The following is a 26,736-nucleotide window of genomic DNA, read 5'->3' on the forward strand; positions in this document are numbered from 1 at the left end:
ATTAGTATGAGAGAGGCAAGTAACATCCTGCAGTGGTTATCTAAAATAAGCTGATTCTTTTTACTGTTTGTATTTATATGCCTCAGCAATGTTTAAGTATAGAGAAGAGTGTCCTACGCTTTTTTTTTTCCTGTGAACAAGTCCAACTACAGTTAATGTTTAGGACAAATGTGGCTGTGCACCTTTTCAGTAAAAGGTAACCAAAATGGGAAAATCCCAAAACCTAGGCAGCTTTTTTTTTTTTTTGAACACCCTGTTTATGGTAGTAACTAAACTCTGTAAAAATGTCCCTGTGTAAAAGCTTCCTTGTGTATGGAAGTTGTTAGCTTTATTTTAAAATAAAAGTTAAAGTACCATGCCCGTAATTTGTTTTCCACCTGTATACAGTTTTATTTCTAGATTACAGAGCCTTTCCCTGTTACCTTCATGCTCTTGAAACAAACTTGTTTCTTCTGGTAGTAATAAACCACGCTGCAGAAGTGACTCGTGAAGGAGCTAGAGCAGAGCGTATGGCAGGTATTCTGCAAAGGCAGAACTCCCCAGTCCAGCACTTTGTATGAAAAGAAGTAAAATTTTGAGGGAGAGATTCTGAAAAAGCTAGTCTTTTGGAGTGGGAGAGAATGGATGTAGAGTAGTAACAGCTTTTGTTTGGACTTTGTCTGCAAAAATGGGTCTCTCTCCTTTTCTGAAATGTTTGCATTTCATTCCTAATTTGCCTATTTTCCAAATCTGAAAAATGTAAGCAGAGTTTCCAACCCACTTTTGCCTTTTTTCTCTGATGTCAGTGAAACTTATCATTCCTTGGGTTGAGGTCCAGAAGCTGGAAAGAACCTCCAATGTCTTCATGACTGACACGGTCCGCGTCACCACCCCAAATAAAGAGCGCGACTTCTCCACGTTCCTCAATATCACCGAGGCTTTCAGGATCATGGAGCAACTAGCAGATGTGACACTCCGAAGGCTGCTGGATAATGAGATCTTTGAACTGGATCCAGGCCTACAGGATCCTACTCAGATCACCAAGAGGTAGAGAGCTAAATTGTTGTGTGAGCAGAGGTTCATTGGAGGGCTCTGTGGTTTGCTGTGTTAGCTGGGTAACATTTCAAAGCTTTACTTCATTGGGTGAAAAAGAGATTTTATAATGTATTATGGTGTATCCAGTGGGTGCATTTGAGCTTGTGTGCAGGTTTTATAGGCTTCCCTTAAACATCACTGTGTTTGGTTTTTGTTTGTTTTAAAAGTACCGTTCCCTGTAGAAGGGTAGATTGCAGCAAGGGATATTTTCCATCTTCCATGGAGAGCAGCATTATTTTGTTTATCATTTTGGCAATACATAGGCTTTCCTAGTGCCATCAGTTCTGCAGAATTATTGCTTTTGATTGTATCTGAAACGTGGAATTTCCCACAAGCGTGATTGCTATAGCTGACTTAGCAGGCAGTTTTTTGGACTTAAAAACCCTGCAGGCACTTGCAACAGATTAATATGCGATTGTCAGCTCTACCCTTTGCATCTCTGAAATGCATCTCTGCATTCCTCTCCCACTGCAGAAATGCACTGGGCTTTCAGGGGGAAGATTGATAACCATTTGTCTGCTAGTAGCACAACACACTACTCTGTTTTATTTACTGTTGTGGGAAAGGGGAAGGGAAACTGCCCAGAGGAATTTTAGGTGGGCAGGATGCAGTAGCCCAAACTGGAATTTGCCTGGGGCATCAGGGTTGAGGTGCTGGGTTAAAATACTTCTTTTCTGAACAGGGTGTGAATGGAGCTCTTATCCCCTCCTGAGTCATACCCTTGCCTGCTCTTCCTTCCTTCCCCACTGCCAGAGGCATGAAGGGAATCACTCAGGTGTTGCTTCCTGGCTAAAACATATGGAACGTGTGGTATCGTTTCCCAAAAATCCAGAGACATGTCCAGTAGCCATTTTATTGTTTCCAAGGGGCATTTTTGCAGTGGTGTTGGGTGTACATCTTGGCTAAACACTTCTGCAAGGTTTCGTAATGGAGTTTAAAAGACTAAAATGCGCTTTCTCTGCAATTTCGTATGCACACACAATAAGGAAAATCACTGACACTGGGATTTCATCCATGATGTTGTCAAAGAATTCATTTGAGGTGATATAGTGGTGAGCAGTTGTAAGCATCTTTGTGGGGGTTTTGTTTTTTCATAGCCAGGGTTCCTTTAAACACAGGAGCTACTGTTTTTTTTACAACGTGCATGTTACTGGATGTAGCTTTTGGCCCAAGAAATGCAGGATATGTACTTTAAGTAATGAAACTAAAATTACAGTTGCAAGGAAAAGTGCTTAGTAATATGTTGTAATGAGGAGTTTCTCAGGGAATCAAACTTTAAGTACTTTGTGGCATTTTTGAAAAGGTGTATTACTGGCAAACAAGCAACAGAAACCATCCCACACATTTATTCAAGCAGGTTTTCTCCTCACCTTCCGTCCAATTCAAAGAAGTGGGGGGTGGGCAGAGGAGAAGGAAGTATAAAAGTATATTTACTGGATAGTTCCTGGGCAAGATATTCTCTAACCTGTGCTAATGTGCTGCAACTTGAGATAGCAGAAGGGAAAACATGGAAACATGGAAGATGCCAAAATCCCATTTCCTCTGCATGAAGTAGGTGGTGGTTGGATAAGTTGCTGTTTCTGGTGCCCTTTGTAACACTTCACCAACCACTTTGATGTAAGATGATTAAGCAAGACTGTAGTTTGAATAGTGGATAAACTGGTTTTTGATGCTGACATGTTTTGGGGTGTTGAACTTTTCTCTGTGTGTGAAGTTTTTGTTGCCACTTTTTTTTTCTAAAGCCATTTTAGTACAAGAGCAACTATTTTCCTCTTGACATTTTTCCCCTAATAATTGTCTTTGTTAGTTCTTGTGCATGATTTGGAAGCAAATAGTAGTCTATCAAAATGAAAGCAGTAATCCACACATCATTAGAACCATTCCAGCTGTGTCAAATTACTGAAGCTGCTGTAGATTGCTTTTGTTTGTTAGGGTTTCTTCTGCAAGAGGCTCGTCTTTGTATATTTATTTTTGAAACGTGCATTTTTAATACTGTCTTGATCTGCATATTCTACATCCTGAAAATCAGAAACCTTTTATACAGTTCCTGAGGTTCTTGGGGTCATCCTGCTGACCAGTGGAAGTGCGATTAGGCCAACAGTCTCTGACACAAATTGTATGGTGGCCAGAGTCAAACAAGTTTTCATGCAGCTTAATGAGAGGATAAGGCTTGGAATAATGGATTACAAAGGGTTTAATGACAATTGAGTTAATTGCCATAAAAAGGAAAATAAAGCTGAAGTGTTTGGTAATTACAAATACCACTTCTTGCAGGTATATTTATGTGACATCCAATTTTACTGGAAACATATAGTAACGGTATTTTCTTTTTTAATAGGAAGGTCATTAAAATCGCTGCTATTGCTTTCTTGTGCTTCCTATTTCCATCTCTTTCAGGATGCAGGAATACCCATTACATTCCTCAAATGCAGTGAGGAAATTGGCCCAAGCAGGAATCAAAATTTAAAAGCTTTACCACTGGTATCAGAAAGGTTTCAAAAGTACGATACTTTTCTCCAGGCTCTAACCCGTTTGGTTTCTTTTCTTCATGTCTAACTGTGAATTGCCAGAGAGGATGGCTTTGCTTCGTATGAAGGCAGAGAGGGTTTTTAACATTGATCTAAGCTGAAAAGAAACTGAAGTATCTTGAGTCATACGTGTCACTTCAGTCACATTAATTCCTTCAGAGAAGGAATCCGAGAATGCTATAAACCTTGAGCAACAAGGAGGATGTAACTAGAAAGAAGTTGCTTTCATTCCATCCACTCAACAAAATCATTGGAAAAGACCTTTAAGGTTGGAAACGACCTTTAAGGTCATCGAGTCCAACCGTTAACCCAGCACTGCCAAGTCCATCAATAAACCATGTCCCTAAGCAACACATCTGTCTTTTAAAAACCTCCAGGGCAGGGTTTGGATTGTATCTCTCGTGACAGATGATTGCCTAACCTGTTTTTAAGGATTTCCAGTAATGGAAATAATCAGGATCCATGCCAATACTTCACTTCAGTTGACACTGAAAAGTCTTCCTGAAGTCTAACTTGAATCTTTTGTGCTGTTTTTTGAGTCTGATACTTCTCGTCCTATCCAGTACTATTAAAGAGTTCAGCTTCTTTAGAACAACCATTTGTATATTTAGAGGTTGGTATGCATCTCCTTTATCTTTTCTTGTTTAAATTGCACTGCCCTAGTTAAGCCAGGTTTTTGTTATCAGTCCTGATTTTAGCTCTTCTGCTTGCTCTTCTCTGGACATTCAGCACTTATCCTATGTGGCTGCAGGCATGGGGTGGTGGGATACAGGACTGTTCCAAATGCGTTGCCGGTGATGATCCAGGCAGGAGCAGCATGACCATCTTTGTAGCAGCACTGGATGATTTTTAAGGTTCAGCTGGATATCTAGTCTCAGTCATGCCTTGCCAAGAAAGATTGGACCAAATGATCCCTTCCAACCTGGTGTTCTTATGATTCTATGATTTCCAGGACTGCTGTTCTGCATCTTGGTGGCCACGCATTTTTGCAGCCCAGTGCAGCGTTCCTCTTCCTGCTATGAGCACGAGCCTCTTGGCTTATGTTTGACTTGTGATCCTGTGTAACCTCTAGGTCTTTTCTTTTTGCTGAATGGCTGCTGGTGGAGATGATCTCTGTGCTGCATTTATGCAGCTTATGATGTGCAGATGAAAACACATGTAATGCTTTGTTTGCACACTATCACTAACGTTTATGAATATAAATCTGAATCTGATCCTGTTCTTCTGCTCATTAGCCTCTACAAGACTCATGATGTGTGCAAGTTTAATAACAACGATCTCCTGACCCATTGTGCAGATTGCTGATGAAGATGTTGAAGCTAAACCCCCTAAGGAGGTCCTCTTGATACAGCCTTCCAATTTACCGAGGAGCCTTTGAGGGCTGCTTTTGGGGGTACTCTTTTTCAACTGGCTTGGTACTGCAATTTTCACTTTAATCCAGTTTTATTAGTTACATTAGGAAATAACCAAGACTTTCATAAATTTTGGCTAAAACTTCTATTGCATCTTCCCCATCTAGAAGTCAAGCATTCCTGTGACATAAGGGAATGATATTCAGTTTACATGCCTCTTGACAAGTCCGTGTTGGCTCTTCTCAGCTAACTTCTGGCTTGCTTGCAAGGAGCCTTTCTTGCCACATGAATTTGGCAGTTCTGCAATAAACAAGACATATATAATCGGATGTGTTATTTCCAAAATCTGTAACTTTCTGAGTCTGGGTAACAAGAAGAGTCTAGTAATTGGTTTCTAAAAGCAAGAGGTCAGCAAGTCTGATAAGATTTCAGATACGCAGCAAGTGACTCAGCAGAGCTAAAATCTTGCCAGGTTGACTTCTGTTAGACCTAAAAGCAGAGAAAAACATTTGACAGTGAGGACATCATTTTAAGTGTGCTGATACTTTTAGGCATTTTGTCAGTCCTGTGTGTTATTTCCTTTAATTTAAAACTCTTGGAAGGCAATGTAGGGGTCACACACAGGGAGTTATCACAGTTCAGACTTGCCATTCACTTTGAAGTGCTCAAGTTGGAGGCAGTCCAGGATCCTGTAACATGCAAGTCAGGAGCTGTGCTTGAAAAGAATTGCTGAGTTTTCTGAAAAGCAGGGAACAAAGCAATTACATCTTCTCGCCTTTTATTCTCCTGGTGCATGTGTTACTTAAAAACCAAACCAACATGGAAATTGATAAGTTAGGAGAGAAAATTTCAAACAGATTGAGCACAGGTAGGAAGGTTGCATTTCTGGTTGGTGCTGGAGGCATTGTGAAACTCAAAATGGAAGCTGTGGGACCTGGTGATGTGTGTGCAGTCACTGCGTCTTTGCTGTATCATGTTTGAACAATTGCCTGTCTTGTTTTAGGAGCTAATTTCATTTGTGGGTTTTTTTGAGTTATAGGTTGTTGTTTGATTTTCTGTTTTACCCAGCTCTAATTTTATTTGACTGTATTTAGGAAGGGGAGCAATTGCTTTAAGCCCTAGAATTTGCTGGCCTAACAGGAAATATTTTCATGGTGTGCCCCTTTCTAGTAAAATCTCTTGCTTTAGCCCACATTGGAAGGTGCTGACAGCATTCCATCCCCATGCTACCATATTTTCTTTCCGCGATCTCTTGCTCCAGCTGGCCCCTGTTTCAGCACTTGTCTTTGTGCAGTCCTGGCTGTGGTGTGCTCTCTGTGGTGGCCCTATGGGATCCTGTGTCATGAATCAGCAGGGGACAGGCAGTTCCAGGGATGTTAGGATTGGCAGCCTTCCCCCAGTACAGGGCATGGGGGTTAGGTGCAGTGCTTGGTGAATTTACTTAGTTTCACATATGGGAAATGTTATTCTTCAGCTTAAAAACCTGTGGGTTCTTGTCTAAAAGGCCCTGCACCTGGAGCCTACAGCCCCAGGACATGCAGCAAGATCCTGAAAACCCAGAAACTGCAGATTTTGGAGCATTAGAAACAGTCACCTCCTAAATAACAGACAATCTCTGCCTCCACAGAGGTGCCACTCTTCCATATAATGCCTCTTTTCACATAAAGGTATAGAAATTTTTGCAACCAAAAGATGCAGGGAGGGTCTTACCTTAGCACAATAGCAGCAGAACACAGCTCTACCCGGACCTGACTGTGGATGCTATCAGCAATGTTCATCTGTGCTGTGCAGAAATGGAAAATATTTTAGTGGTGAGTTAACGAGGAGGCATATCCTGATCCAGCTTTGTCACAATAGCAGATCGCTGCGGGCACTTATCAGAGTTTCTCTCGCTGTGGAATTTTAACTCGGGAGCAACCTTTTTGTCTTCCTTCACAAAGAGGGTTTTTCTTTGTTCTGCATGAAAAACAGGAGACTATTTGTCTGTTTTGCTTGGATAATGTTTTTAAGGAAGATAATGCTTGAGAAGGAAACAACAGCCAAACGCTGGTTGAGTGTTCTGTCTTTTCTGTTGGTCTCAGATACAGATCCTAGCTTCACAGGTCTCGGTTTGTTCTGGAATGTCTTCTTCCCTGCTTCACATGGCTTTTGATTCCTCTATGGATTAAACTGAAATAAGAAAACCCCCCAACCAAACAATTGATGCACTTACTGAAGCAGAGGCTTCATCTCTCACCTTATTTTTAAACAGCAGGGCTGGGGTAAGGGGGAAGTATCAGCAGAAGAGGAGGGTTTGGGAAGGAGCGGAGAGGGGATTTACAACATCAAGGTACCACTCCCTGTTGTACTTCAGCCCACGCTTAAAATTCTTTCACTGGAACAAAGTCAAGCTTTTTGTTTTTTGCTTTTTTGTTTAATTCCCCCAGGGTGAACCGTGTTTGGAAAAATTTACTTGCAGTAAAGAAAATGATAGAATTTAAGCCCTAGTGATTCTGTAGCTGCTGTTTGTGAGCTAATAGCTGTGGTCTGTTTATAATGTAATTGCATAGATCTTTAAATTACCTCAGACTTCTCCATTAAAAAGGGAGGGGAGAAAAAAATATAATCCCCAAAGCCAAGTCTGTAGAAGCATACTCAGTAATGAAAGCTTAATTTATTTAAACTTTTTCCCTCCATGTAAATGTGGATGGGTGACTGGAAGGAAGCCAAGTCCAAATTGAATGTAACTGGTGCTGTTATTCCCAGCTGAGTCTTTTAAGTGACCTGAAACCATTCTGCATTTTGCAACTGTTCTGAGGACTCTAAGAGGCTGATACCTCTGCAAGTCAAGGATTTGGTGATTATAAATACCACCATCATTAACTGTTTTATTACTGATGGCACTGGAATTACTCATTGAGCAAATGCATTGCTTTCAGATGCAGGTGCAAATCCCTGGGGTGATGTTGGTAATGCTCTTGGGAAGGGAAACAAGGAACATAAAACTCGTCTCTGTTGCTCAGTGTACATTCATCAGATGAAAAATTTTGTTATCTCCTGGGCATTGAAATCTGTAACTCTGAGGCTGGAAATTCATACAGCAGCCATAGAAAATGCATGGTTAAATAACAATTTAAAAGACTCCAACAAACTAGCTAATTTAAATTAGTGTCCCTTCCTTTCCTAGTCACCACAGTAGTTGCTTTTGACCTTAATGTTAAACAAGCAAGTATCGATAATGATTCTTTTTTGTTATTTCAGAGTCAGTCTTTTATCAGTCTGTTCACATAGGCAATGAAGATTGATGTGATGGTGCTTTTATTGCTCTTGGTGAGGCTAACAAGAAAAGGAAAGCTTGAGCTGGATGTCCTGGCTTTCAGAGTCTTCTGATTCCCTCTCACTGTTTTCTCTTAAGGGATCTTGAAGCCAGAGCCCAGAATGAATTCTTTCGGGCCTTCTTCAGATTACCCAGGAAGGAGAAGCTGCATGAAGTTGTAGACTGTTCTCTCTGGACGCCGTTTAGTCGCTGTCACACAGCAGGAAGGATGTATACTTCAGACAGTTATATCTGTTTTGCCAGCAAAGAAAATGGCTGCTGCAATGTTATCATCCCACTTAGAGAGGTAGAGTTGTTTGTTTCATTTCAGGTCCTTATCTGCCTTTTTCTGCTGCAAGCATCCACTGTCACCTGACTTACCTGCAAACTATTGTTTGATGAAAAAGAGTAGGATGCTTGTGTGTATCTTGCCTATGGGGTTGTTGTACAGCTTGTTCTGGGATTTATTAGGCCATGAGTTCCTAAAACTATGGGTGATTCAACATGATCCTCAAAGCGAAGTACAGACAGTTAATGCAGCAGGACAGCACTGCAAAAGCAGAGTGTGCTCAGTCCAAGACTTGGACCATCCCAGCTCCGCAAACACACCCAGCTTAATGTGATGGAGACCAGCTTGTGCCCATTCTGGCATTATAAAGGCATCCTTGCCTGAGATCAGCACTTTGAAGTGTTGAAGCTCTCCCTTCATAGACACATTCTAGCAAACCTGTGGATACTTTTCAAACTGTAGGGCAGAGAAAAAAAGACGGTATTCTGGATGCAGTGATGAGCTGCCAAATTTGCATGAAATCAAAACATTTATTTAAATGGAGGGAGAGCACATGGGAAGGTGGTGGGAGTAGAAGAGGAGAAGGAAGCTGTCAGCAAACACTTGCCTCATCTGCTATGGATACAAGGCTGTTATGATCTCTTAATTAAAGCTTTGCTTTCATCCTCAACTAATAACAGAGTAACATCCAAATGATATTCTAACTGTAGCAACTTACCTTCCACTGTTACAGAAACAGTAAACAGTAAGAGAACAGTGTTACATACTTAATCAGAAACACCAAAACTGTTTTCCCCCCATCTTCAAAAGTGTGAAAGCAAATTTCCTCCTCCATCCCCCAGCATGTGAGCAAGTTGATACTTTTTCAGATCTTGTTTTAATCATACTCCCTTTTTCTTATCTTTCCCCTCAGCCCATTCTGCAGGAGTGGGCCGCAAAATCATAAAAAAAAATAAAATAAATAAAATGCTGGGATACTCTTTTGGTGCCTGCATTGAGCTTCTAAAGAGACCATGAGCTTCAGGAGGCAGGATGTGTCCGATCAAGGAAACCTGGAGACCTTACTAACAGTCTTCCAATACCTAAAGGGGCCCTACAAGAAATCTGGAGAGGGACTTTTTATTATGGCATGTAGTGACAGGACAAGGGGGAATGGCTTTAAACGGGCAGAGTTAGATTGGATATTAGGATCAGGCATTAGGATTTAGACATTAGACATTAGGAAGTTCTTCACTGTGAGGGTGGTGAGGCCCTGGCACAGGTTGCCCAGAGAAGCTGTGGCTGCCCCATCCCTGGCAGTGTTCAAGGCCAGGTTGGATGAGGCTTTGAGCAACCTGGTCTATTGGAAGGTGTCCCTGCTCATGGCAGGGGGTTGGAACCAGATGATCTTTAAGGTCCCTTCCAACCTTAACCATTGTATGATTCTTGTAACCATGTTTAAAGCATGTGTGCATACGTGTTTGAACATTTTGGTACATGTAGAATATTTGAAGATGTGTAAGTGGAAGTGGTGCATAACATGTTTTCTGTAATGTTTCTGGAAAAGGTAATCAGTATAGAGAAGATGGAGGACACAAGCCTTCTCCCTAATCCCATCATTGTTAGCGTAAGGAGCAAGACGGCCTTTCAGTTCATTGAGCTGAAGGACCGGGATACTTTGGTGGAGAATCTGCTCCAGAGGCTAAAAGAAGTGAACTCCAGCAACCCAGTGCACTGTAACAACTTGCACAATAAGAACCAGGTACTGAACTTCTGAATTTTTTTAGGGGTATGAATTCAGTGTGTTTATCCATTGGTCTGTTGTCCTGTCAGGGGGTTGATATTGAGCCAGTACTTGTGTGATGCATTCTTTAAAGACCTGCCTGATGGGATGGAATGCACCCAGAGTATAGTTATGATTGACATGTTGAGGGGAGCAGTGAATGCTCCCCCCAACATGTCAGAATGGTTTGGGTTGGAAGGGACCTTTAAAGGTCATCTAGTCCACCCACCCTGCAGTGAGCAGGGATATGGTAAGGAGCAGGGTGAGGGACACCTCACCAGTCTGGAGGAATAGGTTGACAGAGACCTCGTGAAGTTCAACAAAAGCAAATGTGATGCCTGGCAGAGTAACCCTATGCAAAAGGAGCGGCTGAAGGACAGAGAAGAGTATGTGGAAAAGACTGGGGGGTCCTGGTGGACATCAGCAGCTTGAGCTTTTATAAGTGAGCAGTGTGCTCATATTGTGGAGGGCCAAGAGTGTTTGGGGTTGAACTAGCAGCACTGTAAGCAGTAGGTCAAGGGATATTATTGTTCCCTTTCATTCAGCACTTCTGAGGCTGATCAGCAGCACTGAGTTCAGTTTTGACTCTGCCTCTCCACACAAGAAAAGCATTGACAAATTGGATTAAGTCTAGTGGAGGGCTAAAAGATGGTCAGGGCTGGAGCACATGCTTTATGAGGAGAGGTTGATGGAGCAGATCTTGTTCAGTCTGTCTTCTACTAGCTAATGGGGAGTTACAGAGAAGATGAAGCCAGAGACTTCTTGGAGGTGCCAGCTGAAAGATGGGCAGCAACAGTCCCAAAATGTAGCAAGGGGAAGTCCAAATAGATGAAAAGAGAAAGACTTCCCCTCAAGAGAGGTGGAGCTGGACCAGGCTGCCCACCGAAGCTGTGGATCACCTTCCTTGGAGCTATTCAACATGAGTGGACACAGTCCCCAGCAACCTGGTCTGAGGGATCCTGCTTTGAGCAGGGGATTGAAAAAGATGGTGTCCCCTGACCTAAATTGTTCTATGATTCTGTTTTTCAGTTCTTAACTGAAGTAGATTGTTTGGTATCTTATCATCGAGGACTCTTAGAGTTTACTCATAACTTCTTTTTTAAAAGAACAGCCCTTTTCCTGACATACAAGTGAATGAGAATTTGTATAAGGTCTTGAGTAAGGTGTGAAAGGTTTTGATGTAAAAGGCAAAAACTAACCCAGCTGTGTCTTAAAGATAGCTGGGGACATAGTTCTTAGCCTCTTCTCAGTCATTACTGCTTTGATTCTGCATTGCAGAACAGTTCTGCCTTTGGATCCACATGCATGACTGGGGACAGTGAGCCTGTGCATCTGGAAACAGAGGCTTCACAAAACAAGGAGAGAAGTGAATGTGGAAAGGACAGCAGTTATTTGCTCAATGCAGAAGCACTAAGGTCAGACTTCCATCAGCCAGGAATAGTGGGCCTGGATTTTGGCAAGGTATGTAACGTGGGGGAAGTGGTAGGAGTTGGTAGTCTGGGATTTTTTTGTTTGTTTTTTGAAATCTGGGGTGACATTCAAACAGTAATCATTTTTAGTAAAATGAACTCTGTATTGGCTGGAGAAATTAGTTATGGGATAACAGCTTTTCCATGTGCTTGGAGTTTTTTCCTCTTCATTTCTTTCTCATGAATATTTATATTTTTTTCTCCTTGTGTGGTGAATTGAATATGCAAAATGGGGAAAGTTGTAGTCCTTAGAGCAGACTTCCCATTTCCATTGGCATTGGAAATATCTTGTGGAATTTCTAATACGCAAAATATTTCTGTTTACCAGTTCCCACATGCATGTGATTTGTTCTTTTAAAACATGTCTTCTTCTTCCCAGTCTAGGGAGCAAATCAAGGAGAGCCTGTGGGATGACCATTTTGTAGAATATGGCAGGACTGTGTGCATGTTCCGCACAGAGAAGATCAGAAAACTTGTTGCTATGGGAATCCCTGAATCCTTAAGAGGCAAACTCTGGCTGCTCTTCTCAGGTGGGCAAGCTTAGAAATGTTGGCTGTAGTCATCATCTGATTCTGAACACGGCAAAACCTTTAGGCAGGAAATCTCCCAAGGGCAATTAAATGTTGTTTTCATGGAGCTTATGATACTGCTTACAGGAGAGAGATGAGATGACCTGAACTGAACTAATAAATGCAAGGAAGTAGCTAGGTAGATCTGTAAAAAATCTATCTCAAGATGACAAGACATAATGTGCAGGAGAATTGAAATAATGTCATCTTCATCCGTGTAGTTTAAATTAACATCATGGTTGTATAAAATAATGTTCATCTTCAAGCAACAATTAGATTCTAGCATAAATATTGATTTAACCCTAGGCAAATCAAATTATTGCAAAATAAGGGCATCAGCAGTCCTGCTGCTGCTTCTTGTTGGATGTTGGCAGGGGGAATAGAAACTAGAGATGGAAAAAATAACTTGTTTCATACACAGATCTGTCAGAACCGGAATGTGCCTACAATATGATCTCAAGTTTAGTCCTTAATCTGGAATACGACATGTTCAAACATTTGTAAAAAGTGGTGGTTTTCCTCTTGGAGGGTGTGAACAGTGCTGAGTACATTTCTCCCCGTAATCCTCTGCTGGGGAAGTTTCCTGCTCAATGTCAGTATTAAGGTGTTTTGAATGATGCTGTGTTATGCAAGCTTTGCTAATGTTTGTTTTGTCTTCTGCTGGGACTTTATTTCTTTCAACGGTCTGGAAATTTCACTAAATTCACAAACCCTGGGGAAGACCATTTTGCTTACATCCTTTTGCGCAGTAATTCCCACAGCACCAAGTTTAGCATCATCTTAATCCACTTTGTGTTTTCCTCTTTCTCCCTTCCTGCTGCCTTCAGACGCCGTGACGGATCTCGCCTCGCATCCTGGCTACTACCTACATTTGGTGGAGGCGTCCATGGGCAAGTGCTGTATGGCGACAGAGGAGATCGAGCGTGACCTCCACCGCTCGCTGCCTGAGCATCCTGCCTTCCAGAGCGAGACGGGAATAGCTGCCCTAAGGAGGGTGCTCACGGCGTACGCGCACAGGAACCCCAAAATTGGATACTGCCAGGTGAAAAACCCCCAGTGGGATAATGCTCATTGCCTCTTCAGCTCTTTCCTCTCTCTCCCAGTTTTATTGTACTCTTGGGAGTATTTTTAGTGTTGGTTTTGACAAATAATGTCCTTCTAGTTAGGAAAAGACATAATTTTAGCTGCTAAATATAACTTACTCTGGAAAACAAGTGCATAGGCTTAACTGAGGGCTTTGGCTTAACTCAAGTATTCCCTCAGCAGTTTGCAAACTGCATTTAGAGTTAAAGAAGGGAAAAAAAGTTGTTTCTGATGCTTCTCTGTGTTCAGAGATGTTTTTCTTGCACAATTCTTAGTGCAAAGTAGATGAGATTCACATAGAGCACTGGGGCAGAGGTTTAATGAACTAAAGTTCTGCCCCTTTCTTCCCAAACTGATGACAAATTACAAAAGTACTCTGCCCAGGCGGCCAGCCAAAATAATAACTTTACCTTCTGTGCAGCTCCCTGAATTCTGATTGACATCAGACTGGTCATGCAGGAAGGAGGAGAAAGCAGCCCCAAAACATACTACACTATCAGTTGCCTACTTTTTATCTGGGCAAAACCAATACTGTGTTTTTCTCCACTATTTCCTATTGCTCTTATGAGCAGCAGTGTACATAAGCTTGAAAAACTTGTTATGCCCGTAGGTTGCAACTATGTGTTTGCTGTCTGTTACCTTTCTCTTGCTGTTTTGCTGTTTAAGGTTTCTTTGCTGGTTCTTTTTTTCAGTTTACATCATGTTAGGCTACTTTTCTCTCCTTAAAATTAGCCAAAATGTAGCTTTTGTCAGTAGGATTTGCTGTCACTAACAAATCCCATTTTCTTCTTTGCCCTTGTAAGTCTATGAACATTTTGACCTCCGTGTTGCTGTTGTATGCCAAAGAGGAAGAAGCCTTTTGGCTGCTGGTTGCTGTGTGTGAGCGAATGCTGCCGGATTACTTCAATCACCGAGTGATAGGTGAGCTCGTGCCTCTCTTCTTGCTAACTGGGAAGGGGCGGCTGAATGGCACTGGAGTGAATGAAATGCTCAGGGTCTTCTGAGATCCAGAACCCACAGGTGAGGTGGTCCATTGACTTGCACAGTGTGGGCAGCAGTGGTGGCTGCTCACGTTCCAGCTAGGGTTGGTTTTGGTTTGAAGGGTTTGAACTGCAAGAACTATAAATATATGCTCAATTTTACAGTTTGTTTTTTACCTTGGTCAGAAGGCAGTGACACTTTTGCCTGTTAGGTAAAAATAGAAGAGCTTGCGTATCTTGGTTGGGTGTGTGTGTGTGTGTGTGTGTGTGTGTGTGTGTGTGTTCAGTATTGGAGACTCAAGCTGTTTAAGATGAGCCTAGGAAAGATCTGCTAGGGCAGCTATTTCTGATCTGACCTGAGTTGCCTGGCTGCTGGAGCAATACAGGCTTGCATCTGAACTGGCCCTTTGTAATGAGGGTTGATACAAAACCCTCTGAACGTTAGATGCTGCATTAAGAACTAAGCTCAATCCTTCTGCAGCGTGTGCCTTCTACTGCATGTGCTATGTCTCCTGTTACATTCAGTGCAACTATTTTTAAGACTGTTGTGCAAAGTCTGGCTGCCTAATGCACAGGAAGAGAAGGGCTGAGCAGCTTGAGGCAGTAATTGCAGGTATGCATACAAGAAAGAGTTTTTGTTCTTTGTAGTTGCTTTGCTTCCTTTTCTTAAACAAATGTTTGATAGCTTATTCCCTTTTTAATGTCAAGCTTTAGCTACTCTTAACTCTTTAGCTACTTTTTAGTGTCTGCTGTTACACCATCGCTGTACCAAAGGGAGGGATCAGTGTAAGTTAGGAGGTGGGGACAGGTGGAAATCCCTGGCAGTAGTGGTTCTGGGAGCTAGAAATGGTGTGGGCACTCTTGTGCTGCCTGGGGAGAGAGAGTTATCCAGTCTTTTGCTTGGAGTTATCTGAGTTATCCAATCTTTTGCTTGGAGCATGGGATTGTTACACCTCCCTCCTGACACTGTGCCGCCACAGTTACTGTCTTGTCACTGAACTGGTAGGTAAGGAAAGTTAAAGCAGAGTTATTCCAAAGTTAGCCGGATGTGTAGGGTGTTCTGTGGTGCTTTGAATGCCATTGGTATTTTCCAGTTATGGATTGGGCACTGTAACTATCCTGCTTGTCAGCATTTTGGTTCATGTTCCCAAATGTGACTTTAAATGGCTATCTTGATAACTTACTTCCATGTTTGCCTGTCTCCTTCCTTGATGAAAACAGAAACACAGCTTTATCTGTCCTTGTGCATTTCTAGATATCATCAGCTTGTCTTGAGTTACTGATAACTTTGGTGCTTGCTGGGTTATTGTCCTTAAGTAACATTCTCCACACCCAAACTTGAGTTATCCCACTTGGCCAGCCAAATTGCTGCCCTGAGTTGTACTTGATTTTGGTTTTCTATCTTTCCTGTTACTTGCCATGGCTACAGCCTGCATTGTTTGAGTGCTGATAGTCTTTGTCATCCTGTCTGTTTTCTTGTCCTCTGTACCCAAAGGAAAGAGTACTGTGACTCTAGAAGAGGTACTGCCGTGGCTCACCAGTGTGAAGAGCCGGGGCTTCAGCTCAGAAGTTCCCCTGCTCCTCCTAGTCGAATGGCAGCAGTGTAGTTTTGCATCATGGTCGCTTCAGTAAGCAATTATTTCTGCAGCTTTGATTTACCCTAGACCTTAGTGTGCCAAAATCCGTGCTACTGATCTTCTTCACCCTGCCTCTCCTCTGGTTCCTGTTGCTTGAGTTAGTGTTCTTGGCTTTGCATTTCTGTTGACCTTCTTTTTTGATTTGCAATCAGCTCTTGTCTAAATTTTGTATTGTTTCTTCCTGCATAATACTTCCAAGACCTAACTTTCCCTCTTTGCACTGCCAACACTGTTGTCCAAATTCTGGTCTCTATAAATTTGGTGATCTCTGACCTTGCTACCTGTCACTGTGCTTTTCCTCGTCAGCGTCAGCCAGTAATCTGTACAGTCAAAACAGCTACTGAATTAATGACCTTGGTTATAACAGGCCTTCTTAGCTCCATCTTCTCTTGGGCCTTTTCTTTATGATATTCAAAATCTTCTTTTTGTTTTATTTTTAATAGGTTTTGCTTTCAAATTGTAGGCACTTCAGTCCTACTCAGTCTTCTTATTACATGACCACCTCCTTCCTTCCGCCTTGCCAGCTATGACCAATCTGTCTTTTCACAAGTCTTCTCATCATTTCCCTGCTTGTAAATGGGAAAAGCCTGCAGGCAGGGCTGGCACGCATTATCTCCTTATTCAGGAATTTTCTCTGTCCTTCTCCTTTTTTGCAATGCATAGAGGAAATTATAAACAGATAAAGATAGGAACAAGTTATACTTGGGTCAAAAGTGGTGGCAAAGTTCATGCGTATTCTATTCTCGTGTTACCATGGCTTTTCCATTTTCTCCATAAACCAGCAGTCAGTCTTACTCTGACTGTTAGTCTGTCTTCATCTTGATATAATAATTCTTGAAACACTGAAAATCTAATTTCATTTCTGTGATTTGCCTTTTCAGTCTTGGAGATGTCATTTAGTTTGCATCTTGTGTCGTTATTTTTTAAATGGATACCCTGGTATTTTTCTACCTCATCATGGTTTCATGCTATAATATGTTAGAGATTCAGTAGCTCAGATTTCGTGGTTTCTGGGAGCCTAATGAAAAGGTGGGCATAAAAGTCACTTTGCATACACCTGCTTGACTTTCATCTACAGTGTCAACACTTAATTATAATAAGATCTATGAAAGATCTGGGCAGCATTGCACATTCCTTTTAAACCTCTGATTTTGCCAGTGCTGCCTAGGTCTTTTATATGTGTATGCCTCTCTGTCTCTGGCTTCCTTCAAATACCCCTTAGCCAGCTCAATCTTTTGTGTCAATGTTAACTATGGCTATTAAATTATTTATATTAAGCTTGTTAAAAAAAACCTCAAACAAAACCTGTCCTCCGTTGAGTAACCTCATTCCGTTTTCTCCTCTGTTTTCTTTACCCTTTTATTTATGACGTGAGCAGGCTTTCTCTTCAAAGCAAAGCACCATGCTTGATGTGTTTCTCAAGAGCTCTTTGCATGTCCCTGGGCACTTATTTTTCATTTGTGGTGCTGTAATGTTTGTTCAGCCACCAGCAGAAGCTCTTTGTGGCTTGATGTGAGAAGTTCTGAGACAGAGGAATGTCATAGCTGGGGTCTTTTATGATTTGGATGTGTCGTGGTTTTTGCTACTGCTGAACCCAGGACAGGATGGAAAACCAAAAGATGCTGGCTGTCTGCCACAAAATGTCCCGGTTACATTCTGCTTTTGGACACAGAACTTTTGAGTGATAAGGGTTTATATGTCTCTGGAATTTCATAGTAATTAAAGTTGTCTCCTAGTATTAGCAGAACATGGACTATGAGAAAGAAATGAAGTAACTTGAAAGGAAAGAAAAATATTTGAAAAGCTACCTTCATTTTGTACTTGGGAATATTTTTAACTTGTGGAGTTTTTGGTTAAAGCCTCTGATGTGGCAGGTCTGGTTTGCCGACACAGGCCACTTCAGTGATATGAAACTACATTGATTCTACAATAGCTGCTGATAAAGCAGGACTGAGCTAGTAGCTGAAACAGAGCCCACATCTCTTCCTTTTGGAAAGACGGGTTGGGACAGTTAGGAAAGCTTGTATTTGGGCATTGCAGAAATCCTTTGTTCTTTATATATAGATATATGTGAGTATATGTTTATATCTGTGCATGTATTGATGTGTAAATATTTTTCTTCCTCCTCAGGCCATGTGTGTAGCCATACCTGGATTTCCATCTTGTATTTTTTTCACTTAGAACAAAAGCTCCACTGCCTGCTTGCTTGAGTATATACGCTGGAGAGGAACGTCTTATTTTCATTGCATAGATCCCAAGTTGAAAAGTAAAACACTTTAAAAATTGCTTTTGCTAGCACTTTATTAGTCTGTGCTCTTTTAGCCAAAAGCAACAGCTCTGCTGTTACTATTTCATTGCACCGTAAAGGCACTTAGGAGAATCAACACAGTCTTTTTGTAGAGTAAGGATTATGGACATGAGGACTGGGGCTGAGATCCCAGCAGGAGGATAGTGGGATTTTTCATTGTAGATGTGTATGTATCTTGTCAGTTTAAATTTTAAGAAGATCTTGGAGTTGAGTTGACAGCAATCATTAGCTTTAAAGAATATTTTTTCCTGTGTCAGTCCTGGCTAATACTGTTTCTTTATGACTTGCAGGTGCTCAGGTAGATCAGTCGGTGTTTGAAGAGCTTATAAAAGAGCAACTTCCAGAGCTGGCTGAACATATGAAGGACCTGACAGCCTTAGCTTCAATCTCCCTTTCATGGTTCCTTACCCTTTTCCTTAGCATCATGCCCCTGGAAAGTGCTGTGAATGTTGTGGACTGCTTCTTCTATGATGGGATCAAAGCTATTTTCCAGTTGGGCTTGGCCATTCTGGAAGCCAACGCCGTGGATCTGTGTAATAGCAAGGATGATGGGCAGGCCCTGATGATTCTGAGCAGGTATGGCTGGGCAGGAGCAGACCTTCCATCATGGACCATTCTGACATAAAAAAGGCTTTTGGGTGCCATTGTGATATTGACTCTGTAGGCACCGGCAAGACCCTCCGTGTTGCCTTGCTGCTGTGGTTGCTTTCAGTGTCTACCTTAAACAATGGACTTTGTACATGGATGAGTAGCTGTCCCGTGACATTTCCTGGCAGTGCCAAGACGTGCATTGATTGCGTCAGTGTGCAGTATTTACTGCTGCTCTTCGTGCCTTCCCCAGAGTGACGGGTTTCCTGCTGCAGGCTTCAAGGAGACAGAAGTTTTCTTCCTTGGGCTGCATTTAGTCATTTGGCTGGCCTGCTGTTCCTCAAATGAGTAATCATGAAGGCATTTTTGAAAAGCCCAGCAGCCCAAAATCCAATTTATTTCTAAGTCTGAGCCATAAGACCTGTTTGGTTATTTATATAGAGAAAATCAAAGTGCAGAGTAATCTGTGTTGCTTCTATTTTTTTCCTTTCAGGTTTTTAGAGCATGTCAAAAACGAGGAAAGCCCTCTGCCACCTATTGGTAACCACCATGCATTCTTCAGCGATGACCAAGAACCCTCTCCAGTGACTGAAATAGTTAACCTAATTCATGATTCCTATGAGGTAAAATGCTGCTCTGTGTTGACTGGTCAGTTAAGTTTGAGTTTTAAAAAAGAAAAAGGTTAAATTCAACATGGATGTTTTAAAAGTTAATACACATTTTACAGATTCCTTGACTAAGTGCTCAAATGCACAAGGCTAAGTGTGGTATAAATACCTACACTGACAGATATATTAGAGACTGGGTATGCTTTTTCCTCATAAAATACCTTAAATATGTTAAAAGTTGGATTTCCAGTAAATAAGAAACACAAATATCATAAAATACTATAAAAACAATAAATTTCTGTTCCTTCCATGTAGAAATTTGGAGATCACTCTGTGGCACAAATAGAGCATATGCGCTACAAACACCGAATACGTGTCCTGCAGAGCCACGAAGACACAACCAAGCAAAATGTGGTGAGTAGGATATTGTTTTGACTGAGGTAGCTTAACATCTCCTCTTCTTGAGGCAGGTGCCTTTTGTTTTGTGAAAGGCGCTACCAGATCTGGAAAAAGGGAAGAATCATTACCAAGTCTGGAAAAAGCTCTTTCCTGGTGATGCTCATGGGTCTGGTTTTGATTTTGTGGCCACATGCATTATTTTCTGCTGTGGCTTTAACATTATGAAGGCTTTAACAGTAGGGAACAACGGCAAGACCGGCAAGACCGTCCAGCCCAGCACCTTTGTCACTGTCCATGGCCCTAGGCAGATGCCCCGGGGAGGAGTGTTAGAAGAGAGCAAGGGCCATTCGATGGTTCCCTGGCCTCTTGTGACCTGTAGCTTAGGGACTTCCTGTCTTTGTTTCCAGCAGCCCTTGAGGGATTTCTCTTTTCATGGATCTGTCCAACCCACGAACCTAAAGAAGGGGAAAAAACTGCACAGATTTTTAAATACTGTAGTTTTCAGCTGTACCAAGTAAAACAGTCCCTGTGGGGCTCATGGGCCTGCCCATGTCAGTGATGACAGGGGAAAAACAATTGTCATTAACGTGATTGTCTTTATTTTTAAGCTCCGAGTTGTCATCCCAGATGTTTCGATTCTCCCTGAAGATTTAGAGGAATTGTACGACTTGTTCAAGGTTGGTGTCCTTGAGAAGCAGGGAATGCAGTACTGCTTCAGACCTTGTGTCCTCTGCCACAGCGGTACTGTTTGGATGGGATCTTGGCATTTTGTCCTTTCTGCAGCTGCCTAGTTATTAAAGAGGAATACTAATGTACTGATCCTTCAAAGGAACATTGCTTCAGTTTCCTTTCTAACTTGTTGCTTGGAAATGGTCCATAAGAAATTCGGTTCTGGTAACTTTCACATGCAGAATAAATTAAATGCGTAGCTCTGCTCAGCAGTATGTTTACGTCCTGCTCTCTTAATGCTCTTTAAAGGTAGACTCTGTTTTCCGTGGGGGAAAAAAATACCCTCAAACTTGTATCTTTGCTATTGATTCCAAATTTTCTAATGGTTTAGGTTGTTTTTGTTTTAGAACTAAAAGCATTTTCTACTTCCGTTCTTTTCGGTCAAGCTGATGTTTGAAAGGACTATTATAAAAAGGTTATTTGGAGACAGGGTCATCTAAGCCTATATAACTACGCTTGATTTAGAGGTCCAAGCATGTGATTATCACCCTTAATGGACCATTTCTTTTGTGTATTGTTCATAGTCATAAATACTAGGTACTGAGAATATGACTGTGGTATGTTCTTAGTGTTACGTAGCTTTGTGGCTAAAGGCAGCAGTATCCTCCCTCAATTAGTGGTTGTAAGATGATGCTGCTGGGGCTTGCTCTTCAGTGCTTCCCTCCTGCTTCTTGCTGCTCTGGTTTTAAGCATAGACTGGCTTGCACTCCTCCCCTTTCCTCAATTCATTTCTTGGTGGTGGTTCCTTTTTCATTAGCTCCCTTGGGACAGCTTGTTTTGTTAGGACTTGTTGCTTTCCATCAGTCTGTCCCTAAAGGAAGACTAACAGGTATGGCATCCAAATGGAGAGGTCTGAGATAGAATAAATGAGCAGGTCAGGCCTGTGTAATACTTACTCTTGTTTTTCTCTGACCCTCTATACCTCTGGTTGGTTAGAGACATCCTGGGCCAGATGTGGCTAATAGTTTCAATAGTCTGCAGTGAATTTCTTCCAAGAATCTGCTGTGTTTCCCTCCAAATTTATTAATTATCCATTGGAAATCATGAGAACGCTTGGCTGCTTGAATTAAAGATTGCTTTTTCTCACAGGAATGGGCTTGGTATCATTCTAATACCTTGCACAAAGAGAATGTTAAGATTTTCCAGTGTACTTTGATGCAAATCAAAGCCTTTTTCTGCTGGTTGTACTCTTCATACTGCACACCACAACCCCACCTCTCCCACCTCTGATTTCTCTAGAGGGAACATTTAATAAGGTGTTACTGGGAAACGACGAGTCCAGTCAGTGAGCGACATGACCCCAGCAGACCATATGCTGAGCAATACCGCATCGATGCCCAGCAGTTTGCCAGCCTGTACAGGTTGGTCTCACCCTGGACCTGCGGGGAGCACACCGACGTCCTCGCCCAAAGGACTTTCAGGCTCCTGGATGAGAACATGGACAGGTTGATTGAATTCAAGGGGCTCGCCAGCTGCTTAGGTATCCACTCCGCTGTGGGCTGGAAGGTGGGGAGAGTGGGGGGTCGGAGACATGTATGTATAAAATGCCATTCAGCTGGCAGGGGAGGATGTCGGCAGATGGTTTTCTTGGGCTTGTAATTAGCCTAGTCAGTGACCTTTACTAATTTTTTTTGTGTTCCAATCACCTGAAGTTGATTAGATTTCAAAGACAGCTAAGGACAGGACTGAATATTCGTAGAATCACAGAATGGATTGAGTTGGAAAGGACCTTAAAATCATGTAGTTCCAACCCCCCCCGCCAGGGCAGGGATGCCTCACACTAGACCAGGTTGCCCAAGGCTGTGTATTAAAATTATCTGGGTCTGCACTGAATGCTAAGAAATCCTCTCTATGGGATTGCTGTTCTCAGTATACCTCTTTGTAACAACTTCTTGAAGACTTAATCTTACACAACTGACTGCTCTTTGCCTTGTATGTTCACAATAAGCAGAACAAAAAAAATCTGGCCAGCATGGATGGAGAGCTGCGCTAGGGTTGGTCTTGCGGCCACCAGCTGCTCAAATAAGATGAGACTGCTCATCTCAAAATCCAGCTGAAGAAGAAAGTGCCAAATCATAACTGTTGCATGACCCCAAGTGAAAAAAAAATCTCCACCAACATTCAGAGCTTTAATAAAAAATCAGTAAATCCATATTTGCACCAGTTTTGCTTCTTAGAACTTTCTGAAGTGAACCAAAGCACCCTGTATTACATTGTTATTTGATTTTGATTCAATTTTGAATTAAATGTAAAAAAAACCCAGGTCTTCACAGTATTCCAGTGCACTTGAAAGTTTAGAATCTCATTTCTACTGGTCATTGAATAGATGAATTATATTACATGTGATGCGGTTTTCTCCTTTGGGCTTACTCTATAGAAGAGCAAGAAGGGATGAAGGGGAGAAATATTTAGAATATGGTGGCCCCAAAGGGAGTTTTCTGCCTCTCTCCTCTCATGCTGCTGTTAATCTATGGCAGCAAACATAGATTAACTATGCTAGATTCCCTGCCATCCTCCTTGGTATTTTTAGCCGATGCTGAGGCTCCATAAGGTTAGGTACTCCCAGTCTATTTGACAAGAACAAAGACCAAACCAGATGGCTCTCACCTGCTGTTCCCCAGTGACAAGCACAACTTAAAATATTGCAATGTAATATACTGGCCATATGTTTTAGTGTATTGTCCATACAAACAATTCTCTTTTGTACACAGAGAGATGCCTGATTTATTTTAAACTATGAAAGCAAATGCTCTGGTCCCACTTCCTTTTGTTCTTTTTTTTTTTCCTTGCAGATGTTATGTATAATGGAGAAATGAATGAAAAGATAAAGTTACTATATAAGCTGCATATCCCACCGGGTAAGAATTCTAAAAGGGAAGGAATACCTCAGTTTCCAAAAGATAAACTCTTGCTTAAAGCTTTTGGGAAAAGGCTGCATAATGAAGAACTCCATCTTGCTTCCTTCAGCTGGGAGCATATAGGATGTGCATCTGTAATTTGCATTATAAAAATTACTCCAGTCAAAACCATTTTGGATTAAATTTATAGATATATAATGTCAAGGCTCACATCTGCTGCCTTCAGAGATAATTTGCAGCCAATTATACTGTTACTTCCAGACAAAATGTGAACTGAAGGAGTGTTTTTGGGTGGCTTTGTACTCTGTATACAGTAGATCTCTATCACATCTTGATCCAGCTTTGATGAGGTGACAAAATTCTGCAGTAGTTTCGCTGTGCAAAGTTTTTAATTAAATGTACCACTCTTGGCAAACTTCCGACTCTTGCTGCAGCGCCAGTCTGTCTTACTTACAGTAACACAACCTTACAGTAGGATTTAATGAAGTACTGTTTAAAAACATCCTGGCCCAATTACTTTGTTTTCTTCAAATATTTAAATTAAATAAATAATCATTACGCAGCATTTGAAGAATTAATCATTACTTTTATCACTTGTTTTTTGATAGCTCTCACAGAGAATGAACGAGACAGCCAGTCACCATTGAAGAATCCTTTGCTGTCGACTTCAAGACCACTGGTTATTGGAAAATCAAACGGTATGTGTCCAGAATGGTTCCCTAATGCGTGTGCATGAGAACCAACTTCCCATTTGCTAACCCTGTATCATCTCTGTTGTCTGAGGTTTATGCTGAAATGTCAATTTACTCCAATGACTTGAAAACTAATTCTTTTTTTTTGTCTGCTCCAAAAAAGGTGATGCAGTAGATTACCAGAAGCAGTTGAAGCAGATGCTGAAGGATCTCGCCAAAGAAAAAGATACTAAAACTGAAAAAGAATTGCCAAAAATGAGCCAGGTATGTGTCTTAGATGCTTTAATTTGTTTTTAAAGAAATGGAGAGCACTCAAAAATGCAGTGACAGAATACAACGGTTCAGCTCTTTCTGAGAAGGCGTAACTTCAGCCTGAGCTTAGACTCAGTCCTTTAGAGAATTGGGCTCCTCTCATCCAGAGAGCAGGTGTTTTAGGACTCTGAGCTACCTTTCTAGCCGCTCCCTCTCCTCAGACTGGCTGGTGAATAGACAGAATTTCACTGCATATTTCACAGCATAACAGGCTGGAAAAAGCCCTCCTCCTAAGGCCAAAGAAGTCCCAAGAATGAATACTGCTGTTCTGTCTTTCCTGGCCTCCTCTCCACCAGACTGCTGTAACTTCTTTCGTAGCCCACTACCAATTAGGCCTTGGCCTGTCTTAGCCAAACACTAACTAGAAATGCATGAAGTAAGAGAAACAGCTGAAGGCTCTCATCATCTTACCATCTCCTCCCTAATGCTAGTAGAGCTCTGTGTATCCTGTTGGCCTAAGGAAATCTGCAGAGAAAAGGGTCCTGAATTAGTAAAACAAATGTACAGACATGCAAAGAAAGATGGGACTATACCCAGAACCCCTTTGTGCTGGTGTTGCTAAATAAAATTTTAAGTGGATGTCACGTATCTACGCTATCAGCTCAGCAGGGACACATATCTCTCCTAAAGCATTGCTTGACTATACTTCCTGCAGTCCCTTTTACCCTGAATTAGCCGTCCTACAATTGTGTGAATCTTGGGGACTCACAAATTTCCTAGCAGGATATGGAAGCACACTCTCTAGCCTGATAATCATCTGTAATGGGTGGGGAATGGGGGGAGAGGCAGGGAAAATGTCTGAATTTTGTTAGTAGAAGAACTAGGGAAGGAAGGGAGAAACAGCAGATGGGAAGTTGCTCACAGACCCGTGCATGGCTGCTTTGGTTGCAACTCATTCTTTATAACGGCCACTAGTTTCCCATCACTAATGGACTGTATCCCTTGCCTTGCATCTTACTTGACCTTTGGACATCCGAGACGCTCTGATCTCCTTCATCAAGGCAGCAAAAAACTTTTCTGCTCTGTTCCCTTTTTATTTGCAGCAACAAGGTTTCCTAGTATCTGTGGGTTGAAATCTCTTCAGTAGCATTTCTTTAAAAGCAGTCAGGAATTATAAACGAGTATATAAATGTACATGGCATTCTGCCTGCCTTTGCAGTACTGCATCCTCACCTGACTCCTATGCTGTTACCCACAACCTGGCTGTTCAGTAGTTTGTTTTGTCATCCTTTACAGAGGGAGTTCATTCAGTTCTGCAAAACCTTGTATAGCATGTTTCATGAAGATCCAGAGGAGAATGATTTATATCAAGCCATTGCCACTGTGACCACACTGTTACTTCAGATTGGAGAAGTAGGACAAAGAAGCATAAGCCTGGGGAGTGGATCAGACGAGTTCACCGAGGACTTGCAGCCCGAGGCCTCCACTTCAGACCAGGATGCTGTTTTTACTGACACTGTGAAGACCCCTCAGAAAGACTCTCAACCTTCTCCTGTGACTGAAGGGGACTGGACTGTCTCTTTTGAACATATTTTAGCATCCCTCTTGACTGAACAGTCATTAGTTAACTTCTTTGAAAAACCCTTAGAACTAAAGCCAAAACTTGAGAATGCAAAATTAAATCAATATAGTCTCAAAACAAATGGAATGAGCTGCCAGTCACGGGGTGAACATACAAAACTAAACACACAGTCATAGCAAACCCATCAAAACCAAAATGCACTGAAGTAATGCCAAAGCACATACTGTAAAAGGCTTTCAGTTAGCAGTGGACTTTTGATAAACAATTTATTGGTCTGTGGTTTTCAGTTTAAGAGCTTTAAAAGCTAAAAGATGTATAGGTTTGTTTTGTGCCATTGATTTATTAATTGTGTTCTTGTTTTGAATGTCAAAGGAAACATCTGTCTACAGTGTGAAGACACTGAGTCCTCTTCTGCACTGGGAGAGCAGAGGCTGGCTCCTGGTGTTCTTTTGAACAGAGGAAAACACTTCTCAGCTACTGTCTGCATTTGGGTTGCCTTTTTTGCACTAATACTGAAAACTGTTTCAATGCTGGTAATTGAAACTATTTTAATATATTTGATTGTATTCCAATTTGTATGTCTTGCTGAAATGTTAAGTGTACATGGACTGTGCTTCTGATGTTGGTCTGTGAAAACATGCACTTTTCAATAAACCCTTTTTATACTAGACTTGTATTAACA

General features: G+C 41.7%; 1 protein-coding gene across 2 annotated transcripts in view; it reads left to right on the forward strand.

Annotated features, from left to right (window-relative positions):
* The window catches only part of TBC1D8 (TBC1 domain family member 8), a 49,235-nt gene extending 22,799 nt beyond the window's left edge, over nt 1-26,436 (forward strand). For both annotated transcript variants that reach the window (XM_061459650.1, XM_061459651.1), the window contains exons 5-20: nt 786-1,026; nt 8,349-8,556; nt 10,085-10,279; nt 11,579-11,761; nt 12,149-12,299; nt 13,166-13,380; nt 14,225-14,342; nt 18,637-18,922; nt 19,428-19,557; nt 19,858-19,956; nt 20,550-20,618; nt 21,910-22,150; nt 23,463-23,528; nt 24,137-24,226; nt 24,384-24,484; nt 25,769-26,436. In XM_061459650.1, coding sequence (XP_061315634.1) covers nt 786-1,026; nt 8,349-8,556; nt 10,085-10,279; nt 11,579-11,761; nt 12,149-12,299; nt 13,166-13,380; nt 14,225-14,342; nt 18,637-18,922; nt 19,428-19,557; nt 19,858-19,956; nt 20,550-20,618; nt 21,910-22,150; nt 23,463-23,528; nt 24,137-24,226; nt 24,384-24,484; nt 25,769-26,230 — 2,855 coding nt within the window. In that variant the 3' untranslated portion in view covers nt 26,231-26,436. The remainder of the gene's footprint in view (nt 1-785; nt 1,027-8,348; nt 8,557-10,084; nt 10,280-11,578; nt 11,762-12,148; nt 12,300-13,165; nt 13,381-14,224; nt 14,343-18,636; nt 18,923-19,427; nt 19,558-19,857; nt 19,957-20,549; nt 20,619-21,909; nt 22,151-23,462; nt 23,529-24,136; nt 24,227-24,383; nt 24,485-25,768) is intronic.
* Nucleotides 26,437-26,736: the final 300 nt, after the last annotated feature.

This window comes from Pezoporus flaviventris, unplaced genomic scaffold (assembly GCF_033815535.1).
Source record: "Pezoporus flaviventris isolate CSIRO_AGI_PZ_B2104156 unplaced genomic scaffold, CSIRO_AGI_Pfla_v1 ptg000030l, whole genome shotgun sequence".
Lineage (NCBI taxonomy): Eukaryota > Metazoa > Chordata > Aves > Psittaciformes > Psittacidae > Pezoporus > Pezoporus flaviventris.